The 15,768-nt window shown below is 41.9% G+C and overlaps 1 protein-coding gene across 2 annotated transcripts in view; it reads right to left on the bottom strand.

Moving 5' to 3' along the window:
- Positions 1-1,655: 1,655 nt before the first annotated feature.
- The window catches only part of sema4f (sema domain, immunoglobulin domain (Ig), transmembrane domain (TM) and short cytoplasmic domain, (semaphorin) 4F), a 57,593-nt gene continuing 43,480 nt past the window's right edge, over positions 1,656-15,768 (bottom strand). The window contains exons 2-15 of one of the 2 annotated variants that reach the window (XM_042223146.1): positions 13,480-13,628; positions 13,043-13,102; positions 9,069-9,167; positions 8,580-8,688; positions 8,322-8,441; positions 8,074-8,225; positions 7,815-7,996; positions 7,351-7,492; positions 6,255-6,468; positions 5,898-6,007; positions 5,651-5,802; positions 5,355-5,410; positions 5,043-5,233; positions 1,656-4,925 (exon numbers count right to left, since the gene is read on the bottom strand). In XM_042223146.1, the coding sequence (XP_042079080.1) occupies positions 4,218-4,925; positions 5,043-5,233; positions 5,355-5,410; positions 5,651-5,802; positions 5,898-6,007; positions 6,255-6,468; positions 7,351-7,492; positions 7,815-7,996; positions 8,074-8,225; positions 8,322-8,441; positions 8,580-8,688; positions 9,069-9,167; positions 13,043-13,102; positions 13,480-13,628 (2,444 nt within the window). In that variant the 3' untranslated portion in view covers positions 1,656-4,217. Of the gene's footprint in view, positions 4,926-5,042; positions 5,234-5,354; positions 5,411-5,650; positions 5,803-5,897; positions 6,008-6,254; positions 6,469-7,350; positions 7,493-7,814; positions 7,997-8,073; positions 8,226-8,321; positions 8,442-8,579; positions 8,689-9,068; positions 9,168-9,958; positions 12,186-13,042; positions 13,103-13,479; positions 13,629-15,768 lie in introns of those variants that run through there. The other variant, XM_042223147.1, reaches the window with a different exon arrangement.

The raw sequence follows: 15,768 nt of genomic DNA, 5'->3' as shown, positions 1-15,768 counted from the left end.
ATTGAAAGCATGTGTGTATTGTTTGTGTATTTATACACAAGCACTCATATATATTCAAATAATTTAAAAAAAAAAGTTCATTTACCTGTTACTACCACACACCAAATCCGGTCGTTGGTACTTGCTGGCTTGTGTAGCCACTAGGTAACAAAAGCTCAACACTGCGCCCAGCATCCTGGAGCACTTCTGTTGTCTTTTGTACATGTTTTGAAGTTTGTACGTGCTGCTTTGTCACTTCAAAGACCCGGCTCTCAGAGCCATTTCGTTCGTTTGGGCATTCGTTTATATACAGTTCTCTTGAAGTCCCACCATCCATCCATCCATTTTGCTCCGCTTATTCGGGGCCGGGTCGCAGGGGCAGCAGCCCAAGCGGAGAAGCCTAGACCTCCCTGTCCCCAGCCACCTCCTCCAGCTTATCGGGGGAACTCCAAGGCGTTCCCAGGCCAGCCAAGAGACTCTCCAGCGTGTCCTGGTGGGACATGCCCGGAAAACTTCGCCCAGGAGGCATCCTTGTCAGATCCCGAACCACCTCACTGGCTCCTTTCGATGTGGAGAGCAGCAGTGCTCTACTCTGAGCCCCTCCCGATGGCCGAACTTCTCACCCTATCTCTAAGGGAGAGGCCAGCCACCCTTCGGAGGAAGCTCATTTCCGCCGCTTGTATCCGCGATCTCGTTCTTTCGGTCACTACCCACAGCTCGTGGCCATAGGTGAGGGTAGGGACGTAGATCGACCGGTAAATTGAGAGCTTCGCTTTTACACTCAGCTCCCTCTTCACCACGACGGACCGGTGCAGCGTCCGCATCACTGCAGCTGCAGCCCCAATCCGTCTGTCGATCTCCGGCTCCCTTCTCCCATCACTCGCGAACAAGACCCCGAGATACTTGAACTCCTCCACTTGGGGATGAGTTTAAAATCATATGCACAAATTTAGGAAACAAAGTTATTTGCAGTCATTTACCTTTTACCCTTTTTTAAATAACCATTTCAAACTATTTACAGAACAATCAGCTGTTCTACATTCAATAAGATGCCACACAAATTATTTTTGCCACTTCAAAAAAATAATTTCTGTCCAGTATAAAGGAGAACATCACAGCCTGATGCCTGCAGGTCTGACTGCAGCAGCTGTATCACTCCTGATTCTACCTGGAGACAGCAGTCGCCTCATTGTTCTGACACACAACACAAAACTATCCACAACACATTAACTACACAAGACCAACTACACACTACAAACACGCTAAACCTCACAAATCTCTCACACCTCAAAACTCACTCTCTTTTTCTGCTGTATTTCTTTCTCTCGCCGTCACTTCTAAAACTTGCCCCTTTTCCTAAACAACCAGATATCATGTTGCCATATCATTTTTTGATTGGTTGACATGGTGCATTTTTCCACCAAAACGAACGGGCTATTTTTTTGTTTTGTTTTTTTTTGTTTTTTGGTCATAAGCAGAGTGCTTGCTAGCACTGTCCTTAGACAGTAAACATGACGAAACTATTAAGGAAAAAAAAAAGTATATATTGTTTATCATGACTCTGGTTTTACGTGGCCTATCAACACAATTTAAAAACTGGTATCTATCACCTTGTTGCTTTGTCATCTTAGAGTGGTCGTGTGATTGGCTTACCATGACTACTTTATTCTTCCTCAGTCAAACAGCAGCGGTGACAGGGGCAAGGGCTCTGGCAAATCCAGAGAGGGGAAGACAGGAAAAAACACTCTCTCCTCTTTGGTCACACACTGCTCGCTGCCAGCCAATCTCCAATCACTCACAATAAGAATCTCCTCAGGAAACACAGTGACAGATCCAGGAAATCTGTGTAGAGGATACACATTAGCACAAAGGCACAGAACCAGCAAGAGCTATCAACTATATTTTGAGTCACACGACGATCCAGCGATGAGTAGCTGCCATCCTCTGGTTTAAACGTTGACAGCGATAATGAGGCACAGGTGTTTCCTCTTCACAGGTGCGTGGGCCGAGGACGTGAACCTGCAACGAGTTCCACCGAGGGGAGAGAGGGGGAGAGAGAGAGGAACAAAAACACTACTGATCAGCTGCCTGCTGATCCACCAGGGCGTGACTGAAGAAATCTGCGAAAATTTTACCTGATGGTTTTCCTTGAATTGACACATTTATGGAAAACATTAAGAATTACGTGAAGGAAAGTAAGGCTAATATTGTCAGGGAGAATGAGGAGTAGAGTGCTGCGTCTTTATTTACACTTTCACTAGTTCCCTGTAGTGACTCCTTCCAGACACTTCACTCTCAGTAGTCAGGTCATCAGCAGAGTATGCACAGCCCAGGCTCTCTTTCCTGAGCAGATAGGCTTCATGTCAAGTAACAACTATATGTTGGTGCTGAATCAAATCAGTCAGTTGGGCAGTACTTTTAGCTTGACAATGCTGTCATGGTCCTGGATTGCTGACCCAGTGTTTTGTGTTTTTTGGTCCTGTCAGTTCTTTATTATTAAAGATCATCAGGATGATTCTTAGGTTCTTTATTATTAAGTTTTTCAACTGTGTCTCTATAGTCACCTTTTTATGTAATATATTGTCTCAGTCGCCCATTGCACTTTGTCGAGTTGTCTCTTGTTGTCTATGATCTTGTTCTCATGTGTTTTGGATTCTTTGGATTTCTGAACTCTATTTCTGTACTGTTTGTACAGCATTTTGAAACCTTGGGGCGACCGTGGCTCAGGGGTCCTTGAGCAAGACACTTCACCCAAGGACACATTCAGTCTCAGGGCAGACTGACTGAAGCTTGCCTCCACCAGTGTGTGAATGTGAGAGTGAATGAATAGTGAAATTATACAGCGCTTTAGGTGCCTTGAAAAGCGCTATATAAATAAATGCAACCCATTACCTTAGCATGTGAGCAAAAAAAAAAACAACATTATTGTATGAATGATGAATTATTGGAAGTCAAAGCTCTACAGCAGACATGTGGGAAATTGATGAACTTTACAGCTCATCACTGTATAGTTAAAGAACTGAAAAATGAAAGGATGCATTTGCAACAGTGTAATATAATCCATGTATTTCATGTACCAAGGTACCCACACTCAGTCATAGACACAAACAGGACCACATACACACTACGGTGAAGACAGTTACACAGACATGAGGCACAGAAGCTGCTTTGTGCATTTAAAAGAAGGACACGTCACTATTTGTTACATGTCCCCACATCCATGCTTTTAGCAGACAGTACGGCAACAGGATAATAACTTTTTTAATGTTTTATTACAAAACAACGTGACAAAACAATACACTTTATGTTAAAATCCACACTCACAACATGAGGTGATGGTGTCTTTGAGTCTATAAGGTCCATTCCTAGAGACTGAAATGAATTTCATATCCTTTGAACGACTTCTGTCTCAGTGATGGTGAATCTGAGCAGTGACAGAAAGCAGCATTCAGTTTCTCGCGTCTTCGCTGCAACTACACTTTTCCACAGTGACACAAGTCTGACGGACCTTGAACCTATCAGCCTCTGCACATCTTCGGCAGAGCAGAGAGGGACAGCCCCGTCACAGTCACTGCAGTCCATGTGAAGGCTCCTCAGTGAATTTATGGTTCTAAATCTCTGTCAGTGACGTTTCTCTGTTTGAGGCCCAGGTCTGACCGGGCAGTCTATGGCTCAGCAGTCCTTTGGTGCCTTTGAACCCATCGAGTTTTGAGATTCAAGTGGTGTGTGTGAGAAAGAGAAGCACAGACAGCAAGAGAAAGAGAGACAGGCGGTGAGAGAGAAGTGCACTTTTCCTTTCCAGGAGAAGCAAATGAGAGCAAACAACAACAGGGGTTAAGGAGAAAGACAATATGGCTTTTCCATGTCTACAGATGTAGACGTTTCATCTTTGATTCTTTGTAATATTAGAATTATGTAATCGCTCAGTTTCAAGTCCATTATCACCTGTTCACACTGCTCATATTTACATTTATATGTACATCGGCAACAGCTCTCATCCTGAGTTACTCATTATAAGAAGTCTATACCAACACTGTCATATGATTTCTGTCCTGCAGCTCTCTCTGTGCATAACAGGTCTCTCTCACATGCTTGGACATAAAGTTATATTTCTCATAAATCTCTGAAGTCTCTCTCACGTCACAGCTCGTATTCAAAGGCATTTGGCAGTAGCCACTTTGCACTGATTCCAGTAGTTTTCAGGTTTTTTGGAGGATGCAAAATGGTATCGAACATTTTCATATCGAACTTTCTTCACACCTAGCCAGCGGTGCTGGTGATTTAAACATGGTGAAGCTGGAGATCTCCTCTTCTAGTCTTTTCATTCCTTCCCCCAACCCATCCCTCAGACCCTCCTCCACCTCTTCTCCCTCCCCTGACTCTCTCTCTCCCCCCTCAGACCTCACTCTCTCCCGCTCCCCCGTCCTTCTGTCCAGCATATCTGGTGATAGAAATTCAGGGCCAAGCCTCCTCCCGCTGCCGCTCGTGTTGCAGTTGGCGTACAGAGAATTCCCATGGCCGTTGCTGGAGTTGCTGCTTATCAGAGTGTCGCTGTAACTGTGCCCACCGTTTCCATGGTTGCTAAGGAGCGTGGTTGTTGTGGTCGAAGTCGCCGTCCCGTTTCGTTTTTCCGCCATCCGGAATCCATCCGAGAAAAGGCTGGAGCTGCTGGGAGATTGAGGAGTGGCCGAGGAACCCAGCAAGTCCCGCCCCTTTCCCGATGACAACGAATTATCTGGCAGGTTGCGGGCAATCCCACACCGCCGTTTCACAAAGAAGATAAGGACGGCGAAAAAACTTAAAACTATTAAGATGGCAAATATGTACAAGGCCAGGATATGACGACCTTCGGATGTTGATACTTTTTCGACACTGGGAGCTTCTAGTGTCAGGTAATAGGCTGCTCTGCGGCAAGGGGTGGGGTCTCTGACTGCCGGCCCCCCCTCCTAGATGAGAGAAATAGCACAGACAAAAAAAAGTCCTTATTTTAAAAAAAAAAAAAGCAAAAACAACAAAAAATGACAAAAGGAAAGCAAACACAGGTCTGCCTCGTAGCTTCATACCTGGCACGTGCAGACATAGTTTCCCAGATTGTCGTCAGTGACAACCACCTCCAGGTCAGAGTTGTGCTGCCTGGTGTGTCTGTGGGGAGGATACTCCCAGCTACAGGGCCGAGGGGACAGCTGGACGCACGACAACAAGAGGCGCAGGCCCCGGAACACTTGCAGCGCTTGGGGCGACGGATTGCAGCGACCTGGAGCGGAGGGCGAGAACGGAGACGGCGAATAGGTGATTAACAACAGCAGAGGCATTTTCACTCACAATCACACTGGACGGCGACGATCACGTTATCTTAAATGAAAGTATAAACTTACCTTCTGCTACATTACACTTTTTTAAGGCAGCGTCTACCACATCACCGGGACTGGGCCTGCACACAAGGGCAAAATTATAACATATTATATGTTATAAACGCTTCTTACATATAGCTCAATTTTCTGTATTACATTTCCTTTTTTTTTTCCTTAGGAAAACATTGGTACACGAAAGTACTGCTGGAATAAAAATGGGTCACTGTGGTATTTTATAACCTTATACAGCTGCTGCCTGCCTTTCATTTCCATTTTTCTGGAAAATTTCCAATTCATTGTGATATTCCTGTAGTACTCACTCTTCTGTTGTTTGCTTGCAGGCTTCCTCCTTTGTGCTCCACACACAGCCCAGTCCTCTGGCTCTGGCGCACACCTCACAGCTGCGATACAGAGCGCAGCCTTCAGCTTGGACACGAGCCAGGGACAGAGGGCTGCCCACCAGAGCGTGGCCCTGGAAACACGGAGAACAGTTGCAGAATAGCTGAGAAATGGAACGAAGCACGGCTGTGCTTATAGTATGTGTATGTACACGCACGTGCGCTCTACCTTGTGCAGTAATATATTGTTAACAGGTTCCTGTGATGTGAACAGAGGAGTCTCCTGCAGTAAGGTGACATTCTGGCCCACTACTGCCACCTGGTGGAGCTCCCCACGGTCTGCAACACATTTTTTAATTTTTTTTTATTTATTTAATTATTTCACATTCGTGTCACAACTTCTAATACAACTTGTGAAAGTTTAGGTTTTTATCAATTTTGCATTGACTTCAGTATTTAGTTTCTAAGGACCATTATCTTTATCTGTATCTTAGTTCAGCTTTAGGGAGCTGTCTCCATTAACTACAATTTTAAACGCACTACAATTTCTATATCCTTCTGTCGTCTCTATTGTCTGATCTCTCACCTGTTCCTAGATACAGCACTGCTGCCCTCCGCTCCTCGCTGCCGTCCTTCAGATTTACAGCCAGTTTGGTGTAACTGATTCCCTTTCGAACCAGCAGGGATGCTGCAGTTACACTGTTCTCCATCAGAGGGTGGTCTCTCACAAATGTCAGCACCTTGTCAGGAAGTTTTAGGGAGGACTCAAAGCCTTCCGCCTTTAATGCACTGTTTAAACACTATTATAAAGAAAGGAAAGGGTGTGTCTTAGTATTTTATGGTAGTAAAGTCAAATAAAATGCATGCATGGTACATTTAAAGTTTGAACTTCCAGAGGGCTTCACAATATTTCATATGTGCCTCCTTTAAAATGTTAAGATATCATGTTTTTAGAAATAACTAAGGTATAAATTTAACCTGGAATTTATTTTCATCTATTATTTTTTAATATATACAGCTGAGAACTCTTGCAAAACCAAATGTTATAAAGTCTATACATCCGCCTCATCAGAGTTCACATTATAAATGCACTGGATGAAGATTTGTGGAACTAAAATCTGAACAGAGGATTGAAAATCAGCCTGTACTTGAATAGATGGCTAAAATTAAGATAAACAGATGGCTGTACTTTTGAACATGTGTGCCACCCTGTTAAATATAACTGTTAAAATAAATATATGTACACCAAACATATTCACTAACTTCTCACAGATTAAAGAAACTGTGTTTTTACTCTGACCTTTTGGGAAAAGGTCAGAGTAAAAGAGTATCTTTGGATCATATCCAGAAGGACACGTTGCTAATAAAAGAGAACAAACCTCATTTAACCTCAGTTTTAAATGCCAAACAGATCAAGTATTTTTGGCAGGATAAAAACATATTGGACCAAACAAGTTACGCCTTGGATCAAAGAAATGATTCCTAAACATCCACTAGAGAAATTCACATAATGTCTCCTCCTTTCTGAACTTTAAAAAGGATGTTCAGTGTAAACCAAGCATTATTTAGATTGTAAAATCTTCTACAACAACCATAAATCATCCGTGATGTTTGCGGGCTGCCATATTTAGATTCAGAAAAGCAGTGTAAATCATCGAAAATGTGAAAGTGCAGTTTAATACCTGGCCAGGCCGCGGTGAGGGGATCGGCTCATGATTGATCCAGTTGTCGCAGCTTTTCTTCAGCTCTTTAAATGGACCATCCAACACTTTGCTGATGTCAGACAGGCTGAAAACACACACGGCCGACAGGTCTACTTGCTCCCTGTGAGGAAGGGAAAATAAATGTTTAGCATGATGCTAAGTATGGAAGGAAAAAGCTCATTTTTTAAAAAGAGTAAAATCACATCGTCTTTTTTTGGAAAATAAGCATGAAGCTACAGCAAGTAAACAGCTTCATGCTTATTTATACTTTTTATATCATGCAATTGAAAACTGTGAATGAGCCTGTATTGCACCATATCCACTGATAGATCATCTATATTTGTCTACAACAGAAGACAACAGCAAGAAACTACATTTCCAGTGTTACAATATCTCGTATGACCAAGGATCTGCTCTGGCCTCCTGGTTACTCTTTGGCTTACCACTGGGAGGTGAACAGTCCATAGAAGTGTGTGCTGCTGGGGTCGCCTGGAATATGTTGCATGGTGAAAACATCAGTTAGGACGTTATAGCGCTGGCCGCTGGGCTTGTCCTCGCACACCAGCTGAGCCTTGAGAAAGGTGGTCCAACGTCGCTGCAGAGTCTTCATCCCTCCCACATCAGACTGAACAGACAGAGTTAATCTTAACAGGGATTCAATCACATATAGGGATCAATGATTCAGTCAAGACAGTGGGTTACCTTGCAGACCCGGGCCACCCTGGGTACTTTGACTTTGGTGTAGAAGTCATACTCTTTGGCCACCTCGTTAAAGAAGAAGTAGATTTTGTCATCGTCTCCTGTCGGGTTTCCTGCGGACTGCTCTATGAAAGCTGAGCTGACAAATTCTGGGTCTGAGAGAAAAAACACCCGCAGACACACAGTTCTAATTATCCTTGTGGGAAAGTGCGGGGTCAGCATGTGTGACTGTGGGCAAATGTGTCTCTTACCGCTGAGCCAGTTGATGGATCGTTCAGTTCGGATGCGCTCCTGCTCAGGGCCCGTTGCCCGGGAGATGTCGAAGAGTGTTCCCAGGAAGTTGCTGGTAGCTGCTGTGTAAAGGAGACCATCTAAAAGGCAAAAAAAAAATGAGAGAAAGGACAACGTTTATTTTATATAAAGATACCAGGAGAGCTTAAAAACTCTTGTTTAAAATTTTCATTTTGACCAGGAAACTTAATCAGTCAATCACACACAGTGGTACTTACCTGCCATAATAGCTGTGTAATGCTGACTAGGCTCAAAAGGACACTTTCCCTTCCCTGACTCCATCCTCACCACTCCATCAACTTCTTCCAGAGTAAATGTAGTGGCATTCTGCAGAGAAGAGAAACAAAGGACTTATATTTCCTAATTAATTACAGGCTTTTCTGTCTGATCTCGTACAGATTGCTTTTTGGCAACTTACACTGTTTCATTCATAATTCATTCATTATGAACTCCTAAAAATAGTTACTGTGAGAAGGTGTTGCTGAAGCCTGGAAAAGTCTTTAGACCTCACTGCAGGTGGTGTATAAACGTATTATGGGTACAAGTGTGGGAGATCCATCTGCACTCATTAATGCTGCATGTGCAAACTCAAACCCATTATGTAACCATATTGTGGCTCGCCTGTCTGTATGTCTGTCTGTTTGAGCGGGGTCAGAGGTCATCATCATGCATCAGTCGCTAAACTACAAGCGCATGGACGCACTCACCAAGAAGGCACACTGAGGGTCGAAAGCATAGGTGCCGCACACATAGATGCGACCATCTCCCAGGAACTCCAACAGTCGGATGTAGTTCCTGCAGTCGCCCTGCAGGGGGAGACAAACAGTAAAAAATAAAGGCAACATAGAAGGCAAGATACTGTATCCATTTTAAGCTCTGTTTAACAATCAGGACATACAGCAAATATGTTCATAATTACACATGTTTAATAAGAGTTAAATTCACATTGGATTAAGAATGATTTCACTCAGTGAAGAAGGGCAATAGGTATGTTGTATGATAAAATAGCCTTCGTCTACACTGATATATAAATACGTTTCGTTATAAACATTAACTTTCTGCCTTTTTTTGTTCTTCTTGTTGCTGAACACCAAATGATTAATGATTTTCAAAAATGTTTTGAATTTTGAGACAAAAAGGTGTTTTCTTCATGAGCCGTTTTAAAGAGTTTAAAGGGTAAAGAGTTCAGTTTTGAACAACAAAACAGGAAATTGGAGATGCCTCGCTGCTGGAGGTGACACCTGAGATTCCCACTGCTATCAGCCGAGGCCTCACACACACACACACACACACACAGGCATGAAACTTGAGATCATCCACTTTCATGCATGACACCAGATTACACATATATTTGAGCAAACTTTATTTTTCTTTCCTTATTGTCACACATCAGAAGCTGTTATGGAAAAACACCCTCACTGTCCCATGCCAGTTACCAAGAAACCATGACGTAAGCAATTTCTACTAAGTTGTGTGTGTGTGTGTGTGTGTGCGCCATCCTGGATGAGCTCCAGTGTGTGTGTGTGTGAGTGTGTGTGTGTGTGTGTGTGTGTGTGTGTGTGTGCGCCATCCTGGATGAGCTCCAGGCCTGATTCACCTCCCCAGAGACCTGATCCTCTCTGATGCACAGATCGTGTCACTCAAACCAGCCCTCCCCAGCCCTCCATGCTGGTACGGCTCCATGTGAGTTGGACAGAGAGCCAAAAAAGAGAGCGAGAGAACAAGAGAAAGACAGAAGTGGAGCTCAGGCTGGTAACAAAGGGATCAGCCTGGGATTAGCTATTTCATTGGCCCCAAATTAACCCCATTCATACTAATAAGCTTCATTCACAATCTGGCATGGGGGTGGCTCGAATGGCTCTATTCTATTCTGTTTGATTTTATTGAATTCTTTTGTACTCTTGATTAAAATGGCCTCCAATTATACATCTTTCATAGTAAAAACTTTAATGACTTCGGTGCGCATCGCAGAAATAAAAAGTCCTGCCACCTAAACATCTAAAAGCTTTTCATGCTTGCTGACATTTACCTGCTCAAAGCAATCTCCCGGTAATTACTGATGTATGTGTGTGAGAGGGCATGGTCCAACTTTTTTTTCCTGACCTCATGCTCCGCGCTCACCCTCCATTATCTCTTTCTGTCCAGCACTTTTCTCACTGCTTCTCTTCTGCAGACTTTCTCCTTGCAAGCACTACCACAACAGTTTTGACAGTGCAGCATATCCAGTGATGCTACTGTAGTACCTGAAGTAAATTAAGTAAATATTGATTGACAGGGGTTGTTTTCGTCTTTCCCTCAAAGCCTCAGCTTAATTTGATTTAATTTGAATTATATAGCACCAGATTGAAACAATAGTCATCTCAAGCCACTCTATATTATAGGGTTATAAACAGTAACCGAATCTCCAACGATCCACTTTGAGCAAGAACTTGGTGACAGTGAGGAGAAAAAAACTCCCTCTGAACCTGAAGATGACACATTAGTGCAGTTTTAGTGTCTTTCAGCTGAATGAAAGACAACTAATTATGAGTAAGGACTCGGCAACAGCAGGAAGGAAAAACTTCCTTTTCACAGGAAAGAACCTTCAGCAGAACTTGGCTCAGGAAGAGGAAGCCATGTGTTGTGACATGTTGGGGTGTTGGGGGTTACACCGGAAAAGATTCAAACTTACAAACCAAAAAATCCCAAGAAGCATTTAAGATTTTAGTATCAGTGAAGCAATAACTAGTAAAGTATGATGACTGTATACATGCACACCCACTACTTACTAAAGCTTTGACGTTTTCTTACACCTTATGATGAATGCGATGACAGAATTAAACTCAAGTCAGATCTTTTATCATATATCCACGTCTTTTCCTGTAATCCTGTAGTTAGTAATGTCCTGCTGATAGGAGTAAGCTATTACTAACGTGTCCTTATTTGTCTCTGAGTCTGCAGTTTTCACATGATTCACACACACACACACACACGGGCAGGTACTCTCTTGTTGAGTCTATTGTCTTGTCTCTGCAATCTTCATTTATTCTCCCCTGCACTTCCTCTCTCTCTATTGGTTCTACTCCCCTCCTGCGCCCCCTCCCCCACTTTTTTAAACCATCTGACTCACGTATATTCTTGTAATCAATGCCTTTGTAGAAAAAAACAACCCTTTCCTGGCTTTATCAGTCTATCACCTCCTTACAGTAGAGAACAGCAAACTGTGCTGATGATGTTTACAAAAAACAGGTCAAAACTAATTGCACTTCCTTCTCTTTTGAACCGCTGACCTTCCACTGGCTTTGTTTATCTTTGATTTGAGAGATTTTCTTCTGCTCTGATTCAATTTGGAGCATTATCCAGTCATTTAAGGACATCTTTTGTGTTTTTCTCAGGCCGCACACTCCACTATGCCAGCAAAAGATCTGGTTCAGTCTGTTACTTTTTGTTTAAACCAATAAATCAGTCAGGTACAAGAAATGTAGATCAAGTGTGTGTTTCTGCGAGCAGTTTGGTCAGAGCAGAGTAACATGCTGACATGTACAGTGGAGTGGATAGTGCGCTCTAGTTAATCAGTTTCCGTAGTCAGTTACTGGACATCTGTGAGTCCACATCCACTTCATTCTGGGTTTTCATCTCTATCGCTCTCTCTCTTTATATACACACATGCACGCGAGCACACACACACACAGACACACACACACACACCCCTACTGGGGCATTGGCATAAATCCCAGAACTTCCCATCCAATGCCCAACAGCACAGGTTTGTAAAGCACACACAAAGACACACAAATGTACGCACAGCACAAAATAAAAGCAGAGACATGTGACATCTAAGTCTTTGGTGATTTATATATATATATATATTATGCATACTGCACATCAATATATACTATATATATATATATATATATATATATATATATATGAAATATAAATATATATATATTCATATATATATATATATATATATATATATATATATATATATATATATATTATATATATATATATATATATATATATATATACTATATATATATATATTTTATAAAATGATATATATAGATATATATATAGATATATATAGATATATATAGATATATATATATAAGCACTAACCTCCTCTTTGTCTACATTGGTTTCTCTTAATGAAGACCTAGACTTTGTTGCATGCATCAAAATCTTTACAGCTCCAATCGAGGACCATGCGCTTAGTCATGTGCACCATTCATGTATATATGGGTGGAGTATGAATGGACTCCCATACATATTATTGGTATATCTGATAAATGCATTGTCTCCTCAGTTGCAAAGGCTGGGATTCGTCATAGCTTATTATTAATACCTTCTAGTCCACTGTGTTTATCCAGCAATCTTTGTAAAACAGTTAAGCCAGATATTCTCATTTACATAGCAACTCAATTAATATTAGAAACGATCAGCGTAGTTCATGGACATTCAAATGGTTCATTAGATTTTATCTGGGTACGACTGAGCTGAGTTCCTGCAGGAAGTACAAGTTTCAGTGCTGGCTGTGTTTTCCAGTCTGTTCTTGGGTTTCAAACAGCAACAATGGAAGTCAAAGCCACATTTCAGAATAGCAAGATTTAAGACAGTACTACAATTTTGCATTAACACCAGTTTGGCTGAACTACACAAAAACAACACACAAGCAGCACACATGCACTGTTCTCACCTCTGTCTTTCCCTTTCCCTCACATGACTTCCTCTTGTCGTCTGAGACGTCCCAAATAATCTGCAGGAAGAAAGAAGATACACAGACGTAGTAAGTCTGTCAGTTTTCTTATACACAAAGATAATACCATAATACAGGCTTTGGCAGAGAGCACCAAATACAACACAAAATATATTTAATGCTTTAAATCCACAGCTGTACACTGCTGTCGATCAAAACACGCACTGTTAGAAAGAGTTTCACTTGTTTGCTGGTAGGTAGCATAACAACAGTAACTGCAGTGACTCCAGACACGCTAACACAAGTATGGGACAAGTTTGACTATTATATGGACGTATGTGACGGGGGACACATATAGCCTGATTCTTTTTGATACACCCTGTATTCAGTGGTTTAATGCTGCTGCCTGGTTAGTCACACACTGGCACTGCGCCTACCTTTAATGGTTTTTTTTCATTGAGCTTCTTGGTGTCTACAGCCAGTATGGCATCCCTGGCACCCAGGAACAGCATGCCCGATGAGCGGTCCAGCAAGAAGGTGCTGAAGTTTGCCACATCCCCGAAAGTCTCCGAACCCAGGATGGTGTCTGTCAGACAGAGGGGGTGAGAGAGGGTGATATATGTCAATAACAGGATCTAAATGAATTTGGAAAGACACACTCAGAAAACAGGGCTTGGAAAAAAAATACATCTGTTCGCTGCCTCCTTGACCCATGTAACTGTGGAAACAAATGGTTGACAGGATGAGATTAAGCAAACACCATATTCCCAGCAAGAAGTTCTAAAGAGATAAAGGGATGGAGGGATGAGAATAGGAAGGGAGAGATGAGCGTAACCCGTGTTTCACACTGTCCTCTTACACAATCAGAGCAGCAGATTAATTCCTAATCTCTCTGAGACTTTTTCATCGTTCTTTTCACTCGATGTTTACCGCCATTTTTCTGCCCTTCTCTCTCTGCAGTGATATACTGTTTACAACAAAGGCATCTTGCAACTCTTCCGTCCTTCCTTGCAGCTCTCTGGAAACAACCTTCTGTTTGCCTCCTTTTTAAACGCCGTCCTCGTTCAAACGCAAATCCACTGCAGAGGAGGAAATACAACAAACTAAATTATGCATAATCATAATGTATAATACATAACTGATTCATCTTCTACATAATACATGGTGTGTAATATCAGCCATAATTCTCTCCTTAATCTAAAAACTATCAAATGAATCAAATCCCCGAAGCTTTTAAATTGTGTTCCAGCTCTTGTTTGCTCTCTCACTCAGTCACTCTCCCTCCCACTCTTTCAGCTCTAGGACAAAGCGTGTGTGTGTGTGTGTGTTTGCGCGTGTGTTTGTGCGTGTGTGCGTACTGATGTCCCAGCTGCTGAGAGGAAAGAGCACAGCTGTGTGCTGAACTTCTTTTGAGTACTGGTGAGCGATTGTGTGTGTTTGTGTGATTTAGCAGTTTTTTTAAAGTCCTCCAATGTCACCCTTTTTTAGCCTCACGAAGAAAGCCAGACACGGCTTCGCCTCCAAAGAAGGCGGGGCCGGCGATTGGTTTCGACGTCCCAATCAAAGACACAGGAACACAAAATAAAGAAGCGCCATTGCACCACAGATGACAAATCAGATGACAGATAAATGCTAATGAGTGCAGCATGTGGTGTTAATTTAACCTCAAACAAACTAACAAGAGCAAACCAGATAATGTGCATTACTCACTGCACTTGCACAATTAAACAATTAATGAATCATGACTAATGACTAACAATAGAACCAACTCCCATGTTTGTTCACAGGGCAGACGTGGCTTTATAATATGAGAAACTGTATTTATCACCTATATACACACATTTACTGTCAAACTCAACACCTAGCACCTAAAATCTAAAGAAAAGGTGTCCAACATAAAGCCTGGGGGCCATAATCGGCCCTGCAAAGACTGCAATTCAGCCCGTTAGAATGCTTTGGAAAACATGAAGGAGTGCAAGGAGTTTTTGAACTGTTAACTGTATTTTCATAGTTGTTACAGCTTTTTCTATTGATAAAGACCTATCACATCGCCATTAATAGCACAACAAATAGCTAAGTAATAGATAAATGACAGAAATGTTCCTTTTTTTCCACAATTTACTTTAGAAATTTCTGTTTTGTAACAATGGGTATATGGGTGAAACAAAAAAGAGCATTATTATGAATACAGGATAGTCTGGGCAATGAGTTACCATAACTTCTTCTGTAATCTTACACATTTATCATGTAAAAAATTAGATGTTTTGATGAATTTGCACTTCTTTTTCTTATATTAAGAGTTAAACTTAAATGACCATCATTTATGTCTGGTTTAAATGAAAAGTTTGTTTTCAAATGTCGAATCTCCAGCTAAGCACACATCTATTTCTTTAAAAAATCATGTGAATCACTTGAATATTCAGTGGTCTTAGGCTCAGAAAAATGACTGGAAAGCCTCTGGACTGCCCAGTCCACATCTTGAAGTTTCCTTGTGAACGGCACTGAACACAACACCTGTAGCCTTTCTGTAAATATGCTGAATCAGTGAGTTAAATGTGGTTGACAATACAATGATACAATACCTGATGTTTGAGCTCTGACTGCAAGATAAGATGTCACTAAAACATAGAGTAGCAGCAGCTCAAGCACAGAAAAGTCAGCTAACTGACGCAGAACAGCCTGCTACAATCTCTCTGAAATCCCTCACAGTTTACTATGTTTACGTT

The sequence above is a fragment of the Haplochromis burtoni genome, unplaced genomic scaffold (assembly GCF_018398535.1).
Source record: "Haplochromis burtoni strain Fernald_Lab_line unplaced genomic scaffold, NCSU_Asbu1 Contig_102, whole genome shotgun sequence".
Lineage (NCBI taxonomy): Eukaryota > Metazoa > Chordata > Actinopteri > Cichliformes > Cichlidae > Haplochromis > Haplochromis burtoni.
Note: the sequence above shows the minus strand (reverse complement) of the source record. Positions and strands in the feature narration are given on the sequence as shown.